Source organism: Mesoplodon densirostris, chromosome 13 (genome assembly GCF_025265405.1).
Source record: "Mesoplodon densirostris isolate mMesDen1 chromosome 13, mMesDen1 primary haplotype, whole genome shotgun sequence".
Classification (NCBI taxonomy): domain Eukaryota; kingdom Metazoa; phylum Chordata; class Mammalia; order Artiodactyla; family Ziphiidae; genus Mesoplodon; species Mesoplodon densirostris.
Genome location: NC_082673.1, coordinates 2,850,342 through 2,872,868, shown reverse-complemented (window position 1 = coordinate 2,872,868; position 22,527 = coordinate 2,850,342). Strand labels below are relative to the sequence as shown.

Sequence of the window (22,527 nt, the reverse complement as noted above, 5' to 3'; positions counted from 1 at the left end):
AATTGAGATTTCACTGTTTTTCACTCTTGCTGCTCAAAGGATTTAAGAGCCCAAATTTAACCTGGGGTATTCTCTTTGAGGTGGAATGCTTTTCTTTACTATGTGTAGGATTTAAACAAATAAGATAATAAAATGCCTGGCTTATTGCCTGGTACATAGTAGGTGTTCAGCACAGACTATTTCCTTTCCCTTTTGTACAATTATATTAATATATGTGTAGCTATGCAGTAATTCATTAAGGTAGGAATGACGTGCTGGAATCACACGGACTGACCTACGATACACCTTTAACTGTCCTGTTCTCAACCCTGACGTCCTGACTTGTTCTGTTCTCTTTCCCGTCACTACCAAAGGCCAACTGCTATTCCAGGCTGCTCTGTCCTAGCAGACAGCCTCTTCTAAGTTCCTCACGTGGCTTATCCCTTTAAACCCTTACAAACCCTGTAAGCTACAGGGACTGCGGTGACCCTCAGTTGACAGAAGAATCAGAGCACAGGGGAGTTCAGGGATTGCCCCCCTCCTGCACAGCTCACAGCATCGGGACCCCAGAGCCCCTCTCCCGAGCTGGGTACCAGCCCATCCCTGGTGTTTCCTGGATCCTCCCGACCACCAGGCACTCATGCAGACTTTCCTCAGCCGTCCTCTAAAGCAATTTCTATAACTTTTCCCATTTAAGATTCAGCAAAATGGGAATAATTACAAAACTTACCTTAGAGGATGGCTGAAAACAATTACCTGTGAATTACATCAGCATTTTGTTTACATACTAATTACTTTAAAACCTTTCTTTAAGACTTCATGTTACAGACTTCCACTTTGAAAGAATAGCAACTAAGACAAATGATATTATATTAAATACACATCATTATGGATGTTTGCAGCTTTAACACCAGAAGTCCTGTGACTAATGGAACTCATTTAGTGCCACACCATAACTGTAATTTTATTGAGGTTTACTAACATATTATAAACTATGATGTCCACCACACAGATTTGTCACCTGCCGTTTTACTGTAACAGGGCAGATGAAGATATAGTTTTAAGTTGCCTCCCCCTGGGGCTTCCCTGGTGGCGCAGTGGTTAAGAATCCGCCTGCTAATGCAGGGGACACGGGTTCGAGCCCTGGTCCGGGAAGATCCCACATGCCACAGAGCAACAAAGCCCGTGCACCACAACTACTGAGCCTGCACTCTAGAGCCCATGAGCCACAACTACTGAGCCCGTGAGCCACAACTACTGAAGCCCACGTGCCTAGAGCTTGTGGTCCACAACAAGAGAAGCCACCGCGATGAGAAGCCCGCGCACCGCTACGAAGAGTAACCCCCAGTCACTGCAACTAGAGAAAATCCACACGCAGCAACAAAGACCCAGTGCAGCCAAAAATATATATATAAATGAATAAATTTTAAAAATGAATAAATTTTAAAAATAAATAAATTTTTAAAAACAATTTTTTAAAAATCTTAAAAAAAAATTGCCTTTCCCTACCTTCATAGAATTGTGAATTTGGTCCAAGCCGTATAAAGCATGTTTCTCCTGCCTTACAATATGGAGCCCGAACCCCAAAGACGATGCCCAGCCAACCTCCCTGTTTTCCTGAGCTGCAAGACTGAGGCTTGTGGAGGATGTGGCATCCTCAAAAGGAAAAGGGACATTAAAAATATTTTCTTGCCCCAGGTTTCTTAAATTTAGGATTTGTTTTATACCCTGGAAGATATAACCCCATTGGGAGGTACAAAACATCCAGTGGCATTTTTTAGACCAAAGCCTCCCTCCCGTCACTTAGCTGTACTCGGTTCTAGCGCACATGGTTGTGGAATTTCACTAGCATTCCACACGGCTGTCCCCCCCGGACGCTCACCCTGTGTTGTCTAAACGGTGCAGACCCTTGACGGGAGAGACAGAAGTTCTTGGGAGGTATTAACATCCATCTTGCTACAAACCTCCCACAGGTGACTTTTAAAATCCAGTTTACCAGCCAAACATTACTCCTGTTTGTGACCATTTGTCGGAACACAGTATGTGACAGAAAACAAGACAGACTTGTACAAACTTTCCAGGAAAAAAAAAAGAAGATAATGTAGCTTATAAAGGCCACTCTTTTTAGTGAGCAGCTTCCAGAATAGAAAAGTCAGGTTCAAAGTTCAGTTTGTGTTTTTCCATTATTTTCTTTTCCTGTGTAAAATATTTCATAATTTATCAAATCTTGGCAAACCACAGAGCCTTCCTTTTATATGTAGTATTACATATCTATTATTGTTTATTTCATATAATCTTAATATAGAACAATTTTAAATTCTTAAGAAAAATATTCATGATGCAAACATTTATTAAGGGCCTTGTTTCAGAAATATTCTCCTTTCACTCTGCCAAGTGTTCCAATCTTTGGATGGAAAATGATTGTTTCATGCATGAATTGTAACCAAATTTCTCTGAGAAAAAATATTTTCAATGGCTAATTATAATTTTTAATTTTATTTAAAAATGGTATCTCCAAAAATATAACCAAATGACAAAAGAATTAATGGCTGCATAGAGCAACAAAATCATCTCATCATGTACTACAGGAAACAAGTATTGTTCAGTGTTGTCATTATCATTTTGGGGTAATTGAAACAAAACAGATGACATTGTGGGAAGGAAGCAGGTCTGAAGGGTGTGGCTCTTCAGGAAAAGCGTATAAAGAGCCTGCCGGGCAACGCACTGCCTGGGCAGTGAGGGTGCTTAAATACACCTACAACCCTGCCTTTTCTGTTCCTTTCAGGTAGAGATGTTTTAATGAAAAATGATGTTTTAAAAGTTAAAGAATAGATTCGAAACTTTCCCCTACCCAAACTGGATTTGCCACGAAGCGGGGGGGAGGGATATTATTTTGGGCTTGTATCAATTTGAGTCATTCTGTAAAGATCAGATGACAGTGTGTATAAAGACAGGAAGAACTAGATTTATCATTCATGGCATTTTTGACTGATCTGGAACAAATCTTATGCAAAATATATACATACAGTTTTACATTTACAGTGAATAAAGTAACCACTACTAAAAAAAAGGCCCTTACATGAATGCAAAATAGTAACATTTTAACAAAATGAATTAAATGATAATTATCAACAGTAGCTATTTGTATTTTGATTTGAGAGAAAAACACAAAACACTTTACATTATTTGAGGGCCTTTTGCTTTTGTTTTAATAGATACTGTTACTTTCTGCACAGAGACTGCAGATTGTAATGTAATGAGCAGGCAGGTAAAGACGTAAAGAGTAAGTAGTGAGTACAAAATTTTAATTTTTGTAAGAAATAATATGTGTTTCACACATCGGTATAATTTCTCTTTTCACAGCTTATCTGGATGTCCTCTCAATGCACAAGCCATCAAGAAGGGCAAGGTCTCTGAAGAACTAATGACCATCAAGGTCAAAGCATCTGGAGGTAAGAGGGCAGGGCGGGGCAGCCACCCACGAGGTCTGGACCCTGGTCTCTGGCGGGTCCTGTGTCCGAACCATCCTCCGTGCGGGAAGTGCTATTTGACTAGGCAAGAAGGAAGCTTTCCTCAAATTTGAACTAAACTATAACTTTCTCTAAAGAACAATCTCTTGGGTTTTTTCCTTACTTTTTAATAAGGATCTCCAGCAGAGAAAGTCAAGCAATGAGACTTTTGATGAGTTAGGGTACACTGGCTGAACTTTTGTGCTTCAGTCCTGAAAATGATAGTTTTTTTATGAGCCTGCACGCGTGTGTGTGTGTGTGTGTGCACGCGCGCGCGCGCTCCTGGTATAAGCCCTCTATCAAATTTCAAGTTTGGGGCACCTATGTTTGAATCCTTCAATTCTGCTCTACCCTCAGGATGGTATTTTTATGGAGAATCCACATGGTTTAATTTAGCATCTCTATTTCTCTACATGCCTTCCTAGTGTCAACCCCTGATCACAGTTAATATACACAGTGGCTGAGCTGAGGTCTATATTGGCTCTTCCTGTGTCCCTCTGATTCTTGAGTACTTTTCTTGAGTTCTCACCAGCAATTATCTCAGGCGTGTGTTGTTTCCTTCGAAGATCGTCCTGACGCATCTGGGAAACAAAGGCAAAACAATTACTTTGCTTTGGGGATTTTATCTGATGGCGTCTTTAGCACATGGGTAGAACCAAGCCGGGGACTGTGACCTGTTGTGACTTTATTTCTCTGAAAGCATCACTCCATCTTTTAAATCCGTGTGTGACGCTTAAAAAGAGTGGCTTGTTTCCAGGTTGTGCTTCCGTGAAGAATATACCACATGCACCTTACACATCCTGCTGTTGTAGGTTTGTCTCAGGTGTGTGCCTAGGAACGGTGTTGCTGGGCCATGGAGCATGAGGACCACGTTCAGTAGGTGATGATCTGTGTTCCCGAGCAGCGACCCAGGAAAGTACCAGAGCCTAGAGCTGTTTCGCACAGATCGTCAGCTCTGCTCTCGTGCGTTGGTCTCATTAAGTCTAAATGCTGGCGTTCACGTGTATCCCGCTGAATTGTCATCTCTTGGTTTAGAGTCATCATTCTGGACTGCTGAAATGACCTTAAATCCTGCTTCTGGCGTCCTGAATATGAGCTCCTATTCCCAGCTTTTTTAAATCTTTAAAATGTATTCATATTCCTTCTATAAAAGAATGATGGGAAAATAACTCCCGTGCATTGAGAACCTGTTGTATTTTCAGCACTTTATGTTTTATTGCGTTAATTCTCACAACATTTTACTGAAGCAAAGGACGTGAAGTAAGTGATCCAAGTTCAGGAACAGGAGCCAGGCAGCATTCAAACTCCAAAGCCACACTCTCCCCGGGCGGCATTTGCTTCTGATCCTGGTCCAGGGGGAAGCCAAGCTGTGTGTCCCTGGGCTCGAGCCCCCCTGCCAGGACCCCCTCTGCCTCTAATAATGGCTCATAAGACCCCATACGTTTGGTCGTTAATCAGCACAATCCAAGTCTTCCTGTCCTGGCAGCATCGTGCAAGAGAGAATGCCCGGGCTTTGGAACTCAGGCAGGCTTTGCCCCTTCCTTTGGCCCCGGGGCAGGTGATGCGGCCCCGTCGGGGGTCACCGTGGCCTCCTTTAGCCTCCGTGAAGCTCTGGCCTTTGTGGGGGGAAGGAAGGGTGATGACACCTGCCCCACAGGGTCCAGCCAAGTTCAAAGGAGAAGTTACTTGTGAGCCTGTCCAGCAGCAGACCCGGAACACAGCAGACCTACATTAAACGCTGGGACATTTCTTACTAAGGAAGTAAATCCTGCAACTCTCTGAACCCACTTTTTTAGAATCTTGGATATGGGTAAAAATTCAACGTTTCAAATTAAAGTCTCATTTTCACTTAGAAAACCACAAATTCAGTGTAAAAGGGCTCAGGTTTGTCTCAGTCTCTTATTTTCTGTTTGAACTAAAAGAGTCTGACTTTTTACAGGTATAGAGAGTGATGAAGAAATTAGGCATTTGGATGAAGAAATAAAGGAACTCAATGAGTCCAACCTTAAAATTGAAGCAGATATGATGAAACTCCAGACGCAGGTAAAAAAAAGGAAGAAGGAAGGGAGGAGGGAGTGGGGGAAGGGATGGAGGAAAGGACAAGGAAGGAGAGCAGTGAGTTACCTTTAGGTAATCATGATCCTAAAGGGAGGGAACACATTGAGCTATTAAACCCTGTGATAAAAAACAAACTTATCGGACTTCCCTGGTGGCGCAGTGGTTGAGAGTCCACCTGCCAATGCAGGGGACACGGGTTCAAGTCCTGGTCCGGGAAGATCCCACATGCCTTGCAGCAACTAAGCCTGTGTGCCACAACTACTGAGCCTGTGCACCACAACTCCTGAGCCCACGTGCCACAACTACTGAGCCCGTGTGCCTAGAGCCCGTGCTCCACAACAAGAGAAGCCCGCGCACCGCAACGAAGAGTAGCCCCCACTCCGCAACTAGAGAAAGCCTGAACGCAGCAACGAAGACCCAACGCAGCCAAAAATAAATAAATAAAATAAAATAAATTTTAAGAAAAACAAAAAACATACGGATCCTTTGCAGTGAACACACAGAGTGTGTCTCCTGTACACAATCCTTGTGAAGGCTTGAATACATGGATCACCCTGGGCAATCACTGGTTTGGCAGCTGCAGGCCAAACTGCTCACATTTTTGCCCTGGGTGCACCAAAGGCTTTATCAGCAAGTAAGACGATCGTCCTATAATCACAGAGCCTCTAGAGTATGTGGTGCTTTAGAAAAACTGTCATGAGAAGATATGGGAGGCCTTAGTTTTATTGGAAACTCAAGTAAAACAATGCAACTTTTTAAATTTAATTTTTCTACAATACCTCTGAATGGGTCAGTCTTTGATAGAAATGGATCTTTTCCCAGATTTGCCTGACATTCTTTATTGAAAATTCAAGCAATTTCTCAGTTCTGCATTCTCCTGGGTCTGCCCCAGCCCCTGATTAAATTTACCCACAAGGAAATTATAAGTTCAGTCCAGGATTTGTTTTTTGTCTTTTTTTGTTTGTTTGTTTTTTGGCCGTGCCTCAAGGCTCACGGGATCTTATCTCCCCGATCAGAGATCGAACTCGGGCCCCAGCAAGGAGAGTGCCGAGTCCTAACCATTGGACCACCAGGGAACTCTCCAGTCCAGGATTTTAAAAAACACTCATAATAACTCTATTGCAATAAATCAGAGGGAAAAGAACGAGACAAAGTTAAGTTGAAGTGTCTTTCTCCCTTTTCTCCTTTCCTGAAACGTGGGGTTTGGGCCACTGAGGTTGCTGACTCCCAGAAGTCTTCACTCACAGGGGCCTAACACAGAAGCTTTTAGTCCATCTGAAAAGCAGGTCTCTGCGTGACCCGTGTCATAATCTTCCATTAATAGCAATCCAAGCTACAAAGAGAGCGTCATGCGTGGTTTTTGCAATCATGAGAACTTGTCTTGAGAACCATTAGTGAAGAAAGCAAAGGCCTTTGCCCTCATGGAGCTTACAGTCTAGAAGGGGAGGTAAACAACAACAAAAAATCAGAAGCGGTAAATTACAGGGTTCGATACAGAGGGGAGGCGGGGCTCAGCCACAGGAGGAAGGAAACACTTGGCAAGGCTCGAGGAGCTGAGGCATTAGCCAGACAGGAAGGGGCAGGGGTGTTTCCAACAGGAGAAGCAGCCAATGCCAAACCCCTAACCCTGGAGAAGGCCCAGCGTTTTGAGAAATAGCAGAGTGAGTGTGGCTACAGGTCAGGGACCTGGGGGTTATAGGAGGTGAGTCCCCGGGGACACACAGGGCTTCCCAGGCCCTTTTTAAGACGTTGGTTTTTATTCTGAATGAACGCAGACCCATTACGGGGTTTAGAGCCAAGGGTTATTAACACGATCATATTTGACCTACGATGTGCCTGACATTTGAAGAGACCCGCGTGGGTAGGTGAGGTGAAGACGGGTCAGCAAGAGATTGGGTGGTGCCCAGCCGGGCGCAGGGCCGCCCCTGAGAAGGGGTCACACTCACCACGGCGGCTGCACCTGGGCACCGTCTCCATCCTGGGCCCTCTGACAGGGGAGCCCAGTGGACGTGAAGTGCGAGAGAAAGCGCCGCCAGGGATGCCTCCCAGGTCTGGACAGCGAGCGAGTGGCCATCAGCTGGGAAGGAGGGGGCTGTGCAGGGAGCAGGTTTGGGGAAACAGCGAAGGTTTGCCCTTGCAGTCCACCTTACAGCCACGTGGAGTGTGGATCTGCAGCCGTGGGAGAATCTGGCCTGAAGAGCCGCACTTGGGACTGTGGTTCCGGCCCTCAGGGCGAAGGTGGTGGGGGGGGGGGGGGTGCGGGCAGGGCTGCTGCTTTGTGAGGACAGGTGGCCACGCTGGATCAGCACTGCACTCCGCTGAGGCCCGGCCCTTCCAGACCCTGCTTCCCACGTTCCCAAGGGCTTTCCCTTTCAGATCACGTCTATGGAGAGCAACTTAAAGACGATAGAGGAGGAAAACAAGCTGATAGAGCAAAGCAACGAGAGTCTCCTGAAGGACCTGGCGGGCCTGAGCCAAGCCCTCATTTCCAGCCTCGCTGACATCCAGCTCCCACAGATGGTGAGTCTCAGGCCGCGCGGCCACGTCCCAGGGCTCCCCTTGCTGGCAAGCCGTCACCCGGGGCTGGGGCGGAAAGTCCAAGCCGCCCACACTTCATCCCTGGGAACGTGATGGCTATTTACGGTTACCCTGTGTCACGACCAAGGGCTTCTGATACCACAGGAGGCATTCACAGATGATGAGGGTTTATTTGAAACTAGGTTTAGAATGTAAATGAAAATTGGAGGCCAAAGTTCCCGCTCTCAAAATTTGTTTCCAAATGGAAAGCTTGCTAACGTGGCTTACACAGTCTGAGACCCATGCTTTCTTTTTTTCTTTTTTTTTTTAACATCTTTATTGGAGTATAATGGCTTTACAATGGTGTGTTAGTTTCTGCTGTATAACAAAGTGAATCACCTATACATATACATATGTCCCCATATCCCCTCCCTCGTGCGTCTCCCTCCCACCCTCCCTATCCCACCCCTCTAGGTGGTCACAAAGCACCGAGCTGATCTCCCTGTGCTGTGCGGCTGCTTCCCACTAGCTATCGATTTTACGTTTGGTAGTGTATATATGTCCATGCCACTCTCTCACTGTGTCCCAGCTTACCCTTCCCCCTCCCCGTGTCCTCAAGTCCATTCTCTACGTCTGCCTCTTTACCTAAGTATGAAGAACATACTTAAGTACTCCTCATATAGAATAAAAAGCACAAGAGTGAGTAAGGCATCCTATTTCCAAAACCTAAACATATGCTTGAGGCATTGCAACTATTTAAAATTCATAGAATATTGATTTCCTTTACATTTTCATAAATATAATAAACATTTGGAAGAGGGCTGCATTGTTGAATGCTTTTCATTTCCTCAGTACAGGCATGTTTAGAACAAGTTTTCTAAAGCTGCAAATTTTATATACAGAAGGGTTTGAAAAAGCAGCAATTTAATAAAGAAATAAGATTGGTTTTCCTGAAAGCAAGAAATCTCTCAATTTGTCCAACTTCCCAGCATGGAGTCCTCATCTTCACCAATTCCAAATATGCCTCCTGACAATAAGAAAAAAAAACCAATATTTTTTTTAAAAAATCAATCATGTAATAAAAAAGAACCCAAAGGAAAATAAATGATTACTTTATGGCCAATCTTAAGGTAATTATTGAATATTATTGTTATATTATTTCTTTTTTGTGTTATATTATTTCTTAACATTTCTCTAACTCATACTTCAAATTTGTATTCTGTAATATTTTTTTCTTCAGTGGCGCCATAAAAATCAATGTTACCGTGCAAGATAAGTTGTACTTTGTATAGTTACATACAAGGCATTCTCGCAGTGATTTGGGGGCAGGTCCCACTAAATGTTCACAGTTTATTTCGAGCACTGGTCTCCCATCTTATGGGGGAGGGAATGGAGGCTCTGAGCCTTATGTAATTTGATGGAGGTTCCAAAGCCAGCACAAGCGAGGTGGCCTTTATCACTCTGCCATCTGGGTCCTCGTCCAGCTAGAAACTCGTGACACAACAAAGGCAGAAATGACAAGGGAATGGAAAGCAGTGTCAGGCGGCTGGTGGAGTGAGTGCTTGGCTGGGCGCAATGAAATCAGCTTCACGTTGAGAAAGCCGAGCTCTTCAGCAGCAGCAGTCACAGTGACGCCCTTTATTCCTTTGCACCGAGACCTTTTACAAGTCCCTTCTTCCAGGCGTCTTGTGCAGTAAGTGAGGCGCGTTTCCAAAAAGCTGGGAAATGCAGGCCTGAGAAGTGGCGGAGCGGCAGTTCCCCTGGCCGCGCGTTCCTTCCACTCGTGCAGTTTCCACGTTGCGAGGGGCTGCTCTGTTTGAGCCACCACGTTAGGGACAGGAGGTGGCCACACGCAAGCAAAGAGCAGGAGGTGAACAGACCGGACTCTGAGAATCCCGTATTCCACCTGGAAAGACAGAGAGAGGGGAAAAGCCTAGCTCTGACCCTCAAGGGGGAAATGGACAAAGGAGTCCGACGATGAAAGAGGACAGTTCCCACCAGACAGCTGGTGACACTTTGTCTAGCCTCACAGCCCTGAAACCCCGGCCCAGGGCCGTCAGAGGAAGCTTCTGGACGAGCAGAGCCCTCCTCCTGCCTGGCCCACACCCACCTTCTGCAGACGAGGTCTCCATGCTGAGCACGTGCATGTGAGGGACGACGAGAGCCCCTCAGGAGGAGGGTGCAGCTGGGAAGGGCCCGGCCCAGCAGCGAGACCTCCACCTGGTGGGACTCCAAACTGACCCCAAAATACAGGCAGTCGCGCTCACCCCATTAACTGAGTGAAGACCGAGCAGCCGCCTGCCTCCCTGCGTCCCTCCCTGACGCCAAAGTGACAGTTCCCCCCAAGGACCTGCTCCCCTTTTCCCAGCAGCCTGGCTCACGTGACTGATGCCATGTGTTTTGTCCTCCTTCAGGGGCCCATCAGTGAGCAGAATTTTGAAGCGTACGTCAACACGCTCACAGACATGTACAGCAATCTGGAGCGGGACTACTCCCCAGAATGCAAGGCTCTGCTGGAGAGCATCAAGCAGGCGGTGAGGGACATCCACGTGTAGGAGCACAGCGCCACGGGCCGCGGACTCACCACCAGCAGCCGCGTGTACGCATCTGGAGGGCCCCCGGCCGCCAAGGCAGGCAGGCGCCCTACTGCATCTACAATTGCAACATTGCACTAATTTCCCCCCCACCCCCACCCCCAGCTAACGTGAAAAGGAAAGAAAAACTATGATAGACTCTTTGGATGAAAAGCAATGCAGTCAAATATTAGATCTTATTTATTTTCATATGCTTTTCTTTTATTTCTTCATTGCACTCTTTTGGGATTTTTTTTTTTTGTACAGTATATGTAAAATAAACGTGACATTTTATATTTTATTTATTTCTAATCAAAGAGTTTTTTTATCTTTTAATTGCATTTTGAAGTCTGCCATATTTTTACAAGTGTGTTTATTAATTTATTTTCCAATAGAATTTAAATAGAAATGCTATTCTCAAATCACATATCTTGCTGGGTTTAAAGGAGAAGACAAGCAAGAATGAAGGAAGTCCTTGTGTAAGGACTGCGCTATGGTCCAGTTTGACTTTTATTGCACACTTGTACCCCAACCCCCGTACCACCTGCACTGGCTTTGTGTTTATAAGCGGGCTTAGGTAAGGTGCGCAGGAGAGACGGCAGGATAAAAGGCGCCCACTCGTGGGATGTGCGCCCTCACAGAAGCACAGGAGACTGGAAAACAGCCTGTTCCGGATTTGTTAGCAATAATTAAATAGAGCAATCAGCAAAGTATTTGACTTGGCTGTACGGTTTCAATTCATATGAGTTATTTATTTGAAATGGTTTAAAGAAACAAGCTTTTTTAGTGATGCAGGTTTGTCCATTTGTTTTTCAAGTCACACCAAACAGTTGGCAGTTCTGACCCTGAGACGAGAAGTAAGACTTGATGTGACCAGCCAGGCTTCCCTGCCACACGTTGTCACAATATACAAGGGACAATATTGATGTAGATTTGTACTTAGCAAATGTAAACGCATCCAAATGGAAAACCGTGTAGATACCATATCCCCTGAAATAGCATTTATCTTACTGGGTTGACTGGGAAGAAATGGAAAATAGAATCACACATGCAAAAATGGTACCCAGATCTGAGTCATTGCTTTAAACACTGGAGACATTGTCTCAGCCTCCTTAGGCAGCCAGACAGCTTTCAATCTGACAGAAGTCTTTCTGCAGAGCAACAAGTGCTACAAAGCACACACACTCGCAACCCACAGACAGACACACTCACAGACACGAAATTGAGCCCACAATCTCGCATTTCTGGGTGGATCAGAGTTTAGTAGTTGCTATAGTAAAGGCAATGTCTATTTCAGGGATTGTAAAGTAGTTCAGCATTGTTTCAAAAGTTTTTTTATATTTATTTTTTTTAAGAAAAAGGTATAGACAACCAGCTAAACTGCCTTTTTGCTGTGCACACACCCCGGCTGTGCAACGTGCCTCTGTGTAAATGGGTTTGATTTCTGTGCTGTAACGAAGTGTTTATTTTTCTTAGCCTCCTGGGTGTGTAGACTGAATGCGATGGCGCTCGCAGGCTTGATGTTTTCCACTGTTATTACTGTTACTGCACAAACTACAGCACCGTCCACGGTGATTTCACCCCATGACACTGGTCATTGTTCTGTGTTAAGTGGGGCTTATCTTTGGTTTGGGGTTCACTTGAACCGTGACTCTTAGTCTAGTGAAAATGAGATGTCTGTTCTTAGGTAGGAACGGTGGGTATTTAAAAATCAACCTTAAAAAAAAAAGAGCTACCATGTGTGCTGTCTATTATAAATGGGACACCAAGCAAAACTTTCTATTAAAGTTATGTACTTGCAAACATTTTGCTATACAGTCCTTGATAGATGCACACAGATGAGTTCACTTATTACAAAGACAAAAGTTTAATTTGCTAAATATTTTAACAAGTTTGTTATATATTTTATTTAATTTAAAAGAAACCTCTTACCGACCTATGTATTTATTATTATAATTTACTGTGACTTCGGGTTCATTGATTTGTGTTTGCGTAGTTTGAACAGGATGTTTCTGTGAAGGATGTTTGTATTTATTTGACTCCTTTGTACTTGATCTGTTTTGTAATGTGCACTGAATTTTTTTTTCCTTTCCACTATGTTAATGATTGATACTGTAAATTGGGTCTTTTGTAAGCAACAAAAAGGCAATGATGTACGCATTTTTTTAATTTGAAGTAGTTTGTACACTGTTTCTTCAAACAATTAATATTTCTTACATCAAAGCAACCAACTGTGTTCAGTGCTGTACATTTGGTGTATGGTAGGAAATAAAAATTGATAAGAGTTTTGCTGTGGTCTTTCTTGAGCTACTAGAGACGCTTGTGGCCATCCCATGGTAAGCACTGTACCCTCCCCGCAAGGAGCTCAGCGTGGGGAGTGCACACCTGAGCCTGTGAGTTGCTCTGATGCTCTGGGGTCTATCTACCAGTCTGCTTGGCTTATTTTTTCACCCCAAGTGGGCAGGACTTTTGCCAGTTGGTAGCTGCCTCAGCCTGGGGTTCAGTAAATACACGTGCAAACCAGCAGATGCCTCGGAGATCAGGAAACCTTTGCTTGCACCAGCAGGAAATTCACCTGCATCTAGTGAGCAGTAAGATAGAGGCCCCACCCTCCTGATGCGGCATCATTTTGGGTGCTGAGTATCTACGTGCATTCCTGTAAGCCAGTTGAACACAGATTCAAGGAAAATAATCAACTGTGGTTTTTTTAAATATTTATTTATTTGGTTGTGCTGGGTCTTAGTTGTGGAAGGCGGGCTCCTTAGTTGTGGCTCGCCAGCTCCTTAGTTGCGGCATACGAACTCTTAGCTGCGGCTTGCATGTGGGATCTAGTTCCCTGACCAGGGATGGAACCTGGGCCCCCGTGTCAGGAGTGCAGAGTCTTATCCCCTGCGCCACCAGGGAAGCCCCGGAAAATAATCAATTCTTGACAGCGCCTGTTTGGCTTGCATGTTTTTCCCATCTCATGTCAAACAGCTTAATTTAATTTTCCAGTTTCTGCTCAGTTTTACACATCTCTAGGCCTGGTTGCCATTTATATTCAATGTGGTTAAAAAAAAGAAAAAAACATACATGTCATTATTGTGATAAAGCAAACTTGACTGAAGGGGAGTCTGGGTCCCCAGAGGACAGCCAGGGCACTTGGGGAGAACTCGGGGTCACAGGGGCTGGTGCACAGGGGTTAGTGCACGGTATATATAGCTTGCTTTTAATCACCAAGTTTACGTGTGTAAGATGTGCCTATGATCCATCCTGTAAATGGATCACAGGTCGCAAGTCTGCTCAGCGGTTCTTAGCGCCCCTCCTTGCAGAGAATGCGCATCTCGCCCTGCCTGGGATTTTACATCGGCGAGCAGTGTCTGCATCCCTGTCACTCGACGTGGCAGAAGAGGAGAACTGGTCCTACGGAATTAAGAAGAGAACAGTAAGAGTCCTATGTTCATACGACAGATGTTTTATCAGAAGGCGTGTATGCCAGGCCCACCCCCATGTGGGTTCAGCCTGGTGGGGGAGGGGAAATGAGTGATAGGTACACAGGCTCCGGCGGAAACAGTGTGCAGGGTACCACCTGCCTCTGACTTCCTGGGAAAAGGGCTGGTTACAGATGAGCTGGCAAGTCGGGAGGAAGGCACTGCACAGCGCGAACAGCACCTACAGAAGATGACGGTGAGACAGTCATCCACCGAGCAGGTAATTAAAATATCCACAAGTTAGTGAGAAGTGAGGCGAAAAGCCCAGGTAGGTAGGAAAGGAAGTCATATTATAAACATCCAAGGTAAAGAACTGTAATTTCCACACGCAGACCCCAGAATACCAAAGAAAGATCTAAAACCAAAGAATGCCAAGATCGGGTTTCCATTAGAGACAATTTATTCCATCAATTCAAACAATTACTATTTTTACCTGCAGGCAACAAAATTGTGTTCAGTGTTGTACCTCCGATATTTGGTAGGAAATAAAAATTGATAATGAGTTTTGCTGTGATCAGTTTCAGGCTGCTGTATGGAAACCCTTGTCACCAGCCCATGAAAGGCCCTACAGCCTTAGACACAGAAGTAAAACACTTCTACTGGAACCAAGTTTTGAGTGACAAGAAGAGGGTAAATGATTCCTTGATTTGCCTCCCTAGAAAAGGTTTTAAAAATTAACTTGCCACGATGCATAAATATTTTACTAATCTTCTTAAAACTCATGTTTTCTACATTTCTTCCCACACATTACATCCATTTTATGGTGGTCTGGGAATAGTACCCTGCTATTTCCTCTCTTTATTTAGCAGCTAATTACAAAGCAAGCAGATTTAATTTGCTAATCACTGTCTGCACTGTCAGACCCCATCAACGATGCCTGGATGCTTCAGCTCCTGAAATCCTCAGACACGTGTATGTAGTAAATATCATATCAGTGATACTGATGAGGAAACTGCTGCTCAGAAGAGTTCGTAAGCTGCCCAGCACCAGAACACTGGGGCAAGGCGCAGCCAGGCTGGAACACTCTCCACTGGTTTCAGGATCTGTCTGCTCACCTGTGAGATGCTGCCCCACCTGGAAGAATGAAGACAGGAATCAGGCAAGAGGAAGGTATCTGTCATGGGAAGGGAATCCAAAAAAGAGGGGATACATGTATACGTATAGCTAATTCACTTTGCTCTGCAGTAGAGACTAACACAACATTGTAAAGCAAATATACTCCAATAAAAATGAAAAAGAAAAAAGATATCTGTTGATCCTCGCTCATTTCTATTAGGTCTAAAACTAAGAATGGAATTTTAGGGCCAGCTATAGGAAATACTGCTATGCGGTTTTCCAAAGTTGAATGTTAAAAAAAAAAAAAAAAGATATTTATTGGGCCCAGACACGTGGAATATCCCTAAATCTTGATGTGACAACAGTACCTCCTGGTGTCCTGAGCTCCGGAACCGGTTCTCTTAGCTTCCCAGACACAACACGACGGAGTGTTTCCATCAGCATCGTGAGACTTGAAGAGTGAAGAATTTGCCTGACACCCCAGAGATCAGTCCAAGGTCAGGATTCAACCCGGTTCTGACCCCCCGAGAAGCTCCTATCCCTTCTGCAGGCCACCAGCACCGTCTAGCCAACCCCCAACTCCCCAACCAACATCCCAACCTGCCTCAGATTACAGCCTGCGGGCAGGAGGGGCCCGTTCAATCACCAGTCTGGATAAAGTTGTTCAAAGAAGCATCACTTTCACATTTTAGCCACATTGTTATGATGCATTTTTCTTGTACAGGCACATCATGCAAACGTGACACCCTAATCATCGACTTGACAAACTGGAACCGATCCGAAATTAGAGGACCAAAAAATACCGAGTGTATCTCTTTTCTTTTAAGCAAGGGTGATCATTTGTGGGAAAGGAATCTGAGTTTATTGTTCCCACAGCAGGAGATCACCTGCTCCTGAAGGGGAAGGGGAAGGTGGCTGTTGATCGTTTCGGGCAGATCTTTCCGTGGAGGAGCCTAACTCGGTAAGGTTTGGGGTGTAATTGCTTACCGTGGACCCTGGTTAAGAGGGGAGAGTAAACGGATATTGAGGTTGATTGACCAATATTCATGTAAATGGATATGGGGGGAAGTTCCTGAAACGAACAAGGTGGTGATTTGCAGCTTTATCTTCCTGGGCAGCATTTCCTGGACTAGTAAAGCCATGTGCCTAAAGACCCTGCAACAGGAAGGTCGTGTTGATTTATATGGTAAACTATGGGGGTAGTTCTGCTCACCAAGGTAAAGTTGCAGCGATTCTACTGTGGACTTAAGGAATCCCAGGGCCCTAGAGCTGACAGGGACGGTCTCAGAAAACGTGTGGGGACCAGGTGGCCAGCGTCGGCACGAGCTCCTTGGTGTGGCGACGCAGCATGTTCTCAGAACGTGGCAGGCACAAGCCGGTTACCTACCAGTGGCAACGACATCAGCCTGGACACCATGACCAAACAATTGTTATCATTGTAATGACTTATAATTATGTTAGGGCTTTCTAATTTAATAGAAATAAAGAGTAATTATATTAGATAGATTTGGTTCATCTGAACATAACAGTAAAACCCTAATACAAGTGATAGAAAGGTTTCTCTCTCTCTCTCTCTCTCTCTCTCTCTCTCTCTTGCTTTCTCTCTTTATTCAGGAAGGTGAATGGCAGGCAGTCCAACGTGGCTCTAGTTTCATCTGTCTTTCTGAGCTCTCATCCTATCACTAGGTTGCATCCTCAGGGTCATCACATGAGCCAGGATGGCTGCTAGAGCTCCAGCCATCTCACCTGCATCCTAGACTAAAAGAAGGTTGGAAAGAATGACAGAAGAGCAAAAAAGGGACCCACAAAGCTTAGCATCCATCGCATGCACCACATATAACACTTGTACTTTCTTTTTTTTTCCTTAGCAAATATTTTTATTTATTTTTTTATTGGAGTAAAATTGCTTTACAATGTTGTGTTAGTTTCTGCTGTACAACGAAGTGAATCAGCTATATGTATACCTATATCCCCTCCCTCTTGTGAACCCGCTCCCCCCACCCCAATCTAGTTCATCACAGAGCTCCACGCAGAGCTCCCTGTGCTATACAGCAGGATCCCACTAGCTATCCATTTTACACATGGTAGTGTATTTATGTCAAACCTAATCTCCCAATTCGTCCCACCCTCCCCTTTCCCCTCTGTGTCCACATGTCCGTTCTCTATGTCTACATCTCTACTCCTGTCCTACAAATAGGTTCATCTGTACCATTTTTATAGATTCCACATATATGCATTAATATACGATATTTGTTTTTCTCTTTCTGGTTTACTTCACTCTGTATGACAGACTCTAGGTCCATCCACATCTCTACAAATGACCCAATTTCGTTCCTTTTATGGCTGAGTAATATTCCATTGTATATATGTACCACATCTTCTTTATCCATTCATCTATCGTTGGATATTTAGGTTGTTTCCATGTCCTGGCTATTGTAAATAGTGCTGCAATGAACTTTAGGGATACTTACTTTCATTGGCCAGAATTAGTCACGTGGACTTAGCTAACTCTAGACAAAATCTTTTATTTTGGATAACAAGGTACATAGCCAAAAATTGGAGCTCAGAGTTCTGTTACTCAGTGGGAACAGAACGGATGTTGAGGTACTCATCTCTCATTCTCTACCTCTGAGCCCACTTGATGTAGAGCATCACCTGTGACTCATTTATCCAGGGTAGAATTGGGTGAGAGTTCTTCAATAATAGCATTCCTCTCAATGCAATTTTAAAAATCATTATTTTAAAAATACTTTTTATTTATTATTTTTATAACTCTGATAAGTCTTTCTTCTTCCTGAAAAATAGAAGTTTGCAATTCTTGGATTCTTCCTTAAAAGAAGGAAGAATATGCCCAAAGTTTATATGCATTTATGTATATGACTGAATTTGAGGGGCCTAAAAAGTGCTTCCTAAAAGACCCCAATCCTAAAATTCCCACAGGTAAGCCAGAGCCAGGACCGTCACCCTCTACACTCCACCCTAAAAAATCCTACTTAACAGGCAAATCACTGGGGGTTCTTTTCACCCAAAGCATGTAAAACTATGATTCATAATAACAAAAACTGTAGGTGAGGTATTTGGTATAGAGCGAATAACATCTGCATCTGTATGAATGCAGGTTTTTTACTTTGCATCTAGGGGTTTGGGCACTAAGTAGGCAGAGCCAGAAAAATATGACCGCCTGACTCAAGTTCTATAATGTTATACAGATTTAGAGAAACAAGTTGGCCAAGACACAGTTTTTCAAAACCGCTACGCCATAATGGAATGCAAATTTCTCCACTGCAATTACACTTGGATCTGGCCCGACACAATGAGTGAATCAAGTTTTCAATAGCCTTTTTTAGCCTGTTCCTGTGACTGAATTATGCACATTTCTCACGATGCTCTTGATTCCAAATCCATTTCCTATCATCATGTGCATCTTTTTCCTGAATGTTCCCTCAGGATTGTGAGGCTGTTTCTGCACTTGATTCCTCCAACACCTGAGTTGGTTAGGGCTCAACCTGCGTCTGTCACAGAGAGACACGTTACTCTTTAGTAGAAGGTCTGGTTTACAGGATCTGTAGGGAGGAACTCACTAACAGGGGGGCCAGTTTACATGGATTTCACAGACCAGGACAGCTTTCAACAACTCATTTTAATTTGTTCTTCTTCCATCTCTTCTGCACTCATGACTCTTTTCCAGTCAAACCTACACAATATTCTATTTGAAGATTAGTCCAACTTATTCTCTGATTGAATTTGGTCAAAAGCTCTGGTCCATCGATTTATACTCAATTCATCTCCAGCCTCTATTTTGTAGACCCAGAAAATTTTCTCTTAATAATGTCCTTTAATAGCCCCTAAAATATTTTAAGGCTTTTTCTAAAAATACTGGTAATAGGGACTTCCCTGGCGGTCCAGTGGTTAAGACTGCGCCCTTCCATGACAAGGGGGCACGGGTTCATTCCCTGGTAGGGGAACTAAATCCCACTTGCCATGCTGTGTGGCCAAAAAATTAAAACAAAACAAAAAAAACTGGTAATAAAGTCTACATTTTTTTAACTTTGGGAAATCCAAAGAAGTGACCAGAAAAAAAAGCATAACGGGCAGTCCTAGTGGGGCACGTCCTGTCTCTCCCAAAGATCACTGAACAGACATCACCTCCTGTGCATCTTCCTCAGGGGGTGATCCCCTGCAGGGCATCCTCTCAAGCCAGAAGGAAGGGCCCTCTGCCCTCTGCACTGTGCCCCTGGAACTGTGGGAGAATCCACCAAGGATGGTTGATCCACGAAACTGTCGAGCAGACGTAACCTCGTCTCTGAGAGGCTGCAGGATAGAGAGAGGAGCAGGTGGTAGGCTCCAGGAAGCTGTCTCAGTGGCTGTCCGGAGCTGAGTCCACTTGGGATGTGCTCCAGCCACACGGCCCCGCCGGCTTCGGCAGGTCCGTGCAGAACTCTAAACGTGGTTTGGTGTCGTAACGCTGGGGACAGAAACCTGGACTCTATTACACGGGTCTCCATTTCTCCCACGTCACAGCCCTTATCCAAGCTCTGCCCTGCAGCCCAGGGATGCCCGACACCCCCAGTGACGCCTGGGATAGTCACACCCCAGCTTCAAAGAAAATTCCCAAAGCTACAGGTAGAGACCACCCCAAAAGGGCCCGGGTTCCGGAGAGAAGTCGATGAAATTGTGAAAGGGAAAGTGAGGACCAGGAGAAGACCACCGGCCACTTCAACAAAGAAGGTTGACCTTCAGCTCAGGGGCAAAGTAGGGCTTCAAACGTGAAGTCCAAGGTGGAGCTAAACTTGATTTGCTTTCATTTTTAGGAAATTATTTTCCATAATAATTCTGCCGGAATCAAGATTTCAGAGACTTGAAGTCACAGGCTTGTGAGTCGGGGGCAGTTGTCCCTAAAGAGAGCGGATGGCCTGCAGCTCCAGCTCTGTTACCCCCGAGCTGTGTGATCTTGGGGAACTTTGTAAACTTCCTTGGCCTCCGTTTCGTCCACTCTCTCAGGCCGGGGTTTGATCTGATTCAGTATTTGTTGCCTTCCCACCTAGGAATAAAAGGGCCAGTCTCCTGCATAAATCCTCTCAAGAGCTCAGAGTTACTGTCATGAGCCTGACGCCCACACTGGACCCCTTTGGCTGCTGGGCTTTGACAGAGGGCGGGGCTAAGAGCCTCTACTCTGTCCATCAGCCAGCGCGATCTCAGCACCTTCACTGCGCACACAGTCCAGGGGCCGCCAGCAGCATCCAAGGAGGAAGAGGCGAGGTCCCAGGAAGGAGGCATTGAGGTGGAAATTGCATGGGGGAAATTTAGTGGGAGGTGCCCTTAGGATCAGGCCCTGTGGAAACAGGACAGGGCAGAGGGAGGGGCTGAGCAGTGATGCAGTCACTGCAGAGACCTCAGCCAAGATTAAGGGGGGCTCTGGGGCTGGGATGCCCCTGCAGAGCTGGTCCACTTTGAAGCAAGGGGTCTGGGCCTTCAAGACCCGCCTCGAACCCACAGATGAGTCCTGAGACCTAGCAGCCTGTTGGGGGTGGCCTGGCCCGGGGGCTCCCTCCAGGAAGGGCACCCCCCTCCCAGAAGCTGGGGAAGGGGTGTTGGTGCTTCGGCCTGGGTGCACCCCCCAGGCCCTCCCTTCCAGGCAGTAATATCTGAACCGGGACTTGAAGAATGGACAGAATCATGCAAAAGAGATGGGAGATGGACACCTGCACGAAGGAAACGGCAGGAAAAGAGGAAGGAAACACACGAAGCGCAGGATGGGGCCGGGAGCCAGAGAGTGAATGGTCAGATCTGACTAGTGCAGGAGGTAATACGGGGGAAGCACCTGGAGAAAAGGTACGGTAACGAATGAGGCAACGTGAGCAGGACGGAGGAAGACTCCGAACGGGGAGAGTCTGGGGTCTGCAGGAAGTGGTCACAGCTCATCTGTGACACTCGGGAAATGGGATCCAAGGAGCTGATGGTATTTAACCTGTAAGGTCTGTTTAACTTAACCGTCTTTCACAAGACAAAATATTAGCTCTGGGCAGCAGTACTTATAAGTATTATAATACCTTCAAGTTCTAGCTTCTGAGTCACTTGGTTATTAGAGGAAATTGCAAACCAAGACTCTACCCCATAAGCTCCAGGCATTCCAGCACCTTCTCCAATACGTATGAGGATCCCCAGAGGGACCGTGTTCTGCTGGCTTCTCTCTCTCTGAGTTCCTGCTTGCACGGATCCGGGTGACCCCGCAGAGCCTCGCAGCTGTGGCCCTGGTCCACGTGGCTGCGTCCCACTGTGAACCTCAGCCATGACTCCAGAGACATTACCGAGCTCACCTGAGATCACACGGTTCCCGAATCAAAGCCGGGTCCTCTTGCCCCCAGGCCTGTCCCCTCCTGCTTCATAGCAAAGATTCAAGGGTAGGACGTGGCTGGGGAAGTGGTCTGGGCTGGGGGGAGATCCTCCCGGTACATGTAAGGATCTTACTGAGCTTTAATGTTGAACAAAGCTCTTTTTAAAAAAATTACATTGGGCTTCCCTGGTGGCGCAGTGGTTGAGAGTCCACCTGCCGATGCAGGGGACACGGGTTCGTGCCCCGGTCCGGGAAGATCCCACATGCCGCTGAGCAGCTAGGCCCGTGAGCCATGGCCGCTGAGCCTGCGTGTCTGGAGCCTGTGCTCCGCAACGGGAGAGGCCACAGCAGTGAGAGGCCCGCGCACCGCAAAAAAAAAAAAAAAAAAATTATATTAAAGTATGGTTGATTCACAATGTTGTGTTAGTTTCTGCTGGACAGCAAAGTGATCAGTTACACACACACACACACATATATATATATATATGTTCTTTTTAACATTCTTTTCCATTATGGTTTATCACGAGCTACTGAATAGAGTTCCCTGTGCTGCACAGTAAGACCTCACTGTTATTTGCATCTGCTCACCCCAAACTCCCACTCCCTCCCTCCCCCACCCCCCTCCCCCTTGGTGACCACAAGTCTGTTCTCTATGTCTGTGAGTCTGTTTCTAACATATCTTGTAAAGAAGATACTATAATGTATAAAATATGCTCATTACTAAGGTATAAGACAGGCTAGTTATTATAAAAGAATCTCGAGCAAAATCCCTTTCACTGATTCACATTGTATGTCTTTTTAAAATATATATGAAACTTCGTCTATCTTTATGAGTCGCTTTAGCAACAATTGGGTAAGGAATATAGCATTATAAATGCTTACAATTTCATTACTAATTCATAAACTATTCATTTCGTTTAAAAAGTCAGAGTAATAAACAGATACGATTTCAACTATATAATTTACAGTAATAGACATATTCTCTTTTGGCTCCGTGGAAAAGCTAGGAGAAATACAAAGCATGTGTTTAA

General features: G+C 45.2%; 1 protein-coding gene across 1 annotated transcript in view; it reads left to right on the top strand.

Annotated features, from left to right (window-relative positions):
* ST18 (ST18 C2H2C-type zinc finger transcription factor) overlaps positions 1-10,618 on the top strand; it is a 63,232-nt gene extending 52,614 nt beyond the window's left edge. The window contains exons 16-19 of the mRNA XM_060116531.1: positions 3,343-3,431; positions 5,428-5,531; positions 7,923-8,066; positions 10,478-10,618. Of these exons, the coding sequence (XP_059972514.1) occupies positions 3,343-3,431; positions 5,428-5,531; positions 7,923-8,066; positions 10,478-10,618 (478 nt within the window). The remainder of the gene's footprint in view (positions 1-3,342; positions 3,432-5,427; positions 5,532-7,922; positions 8,067-10,477) is intronic.
* Positions 10,619-22,527: the final 11,909 nt, after the last annotated feature.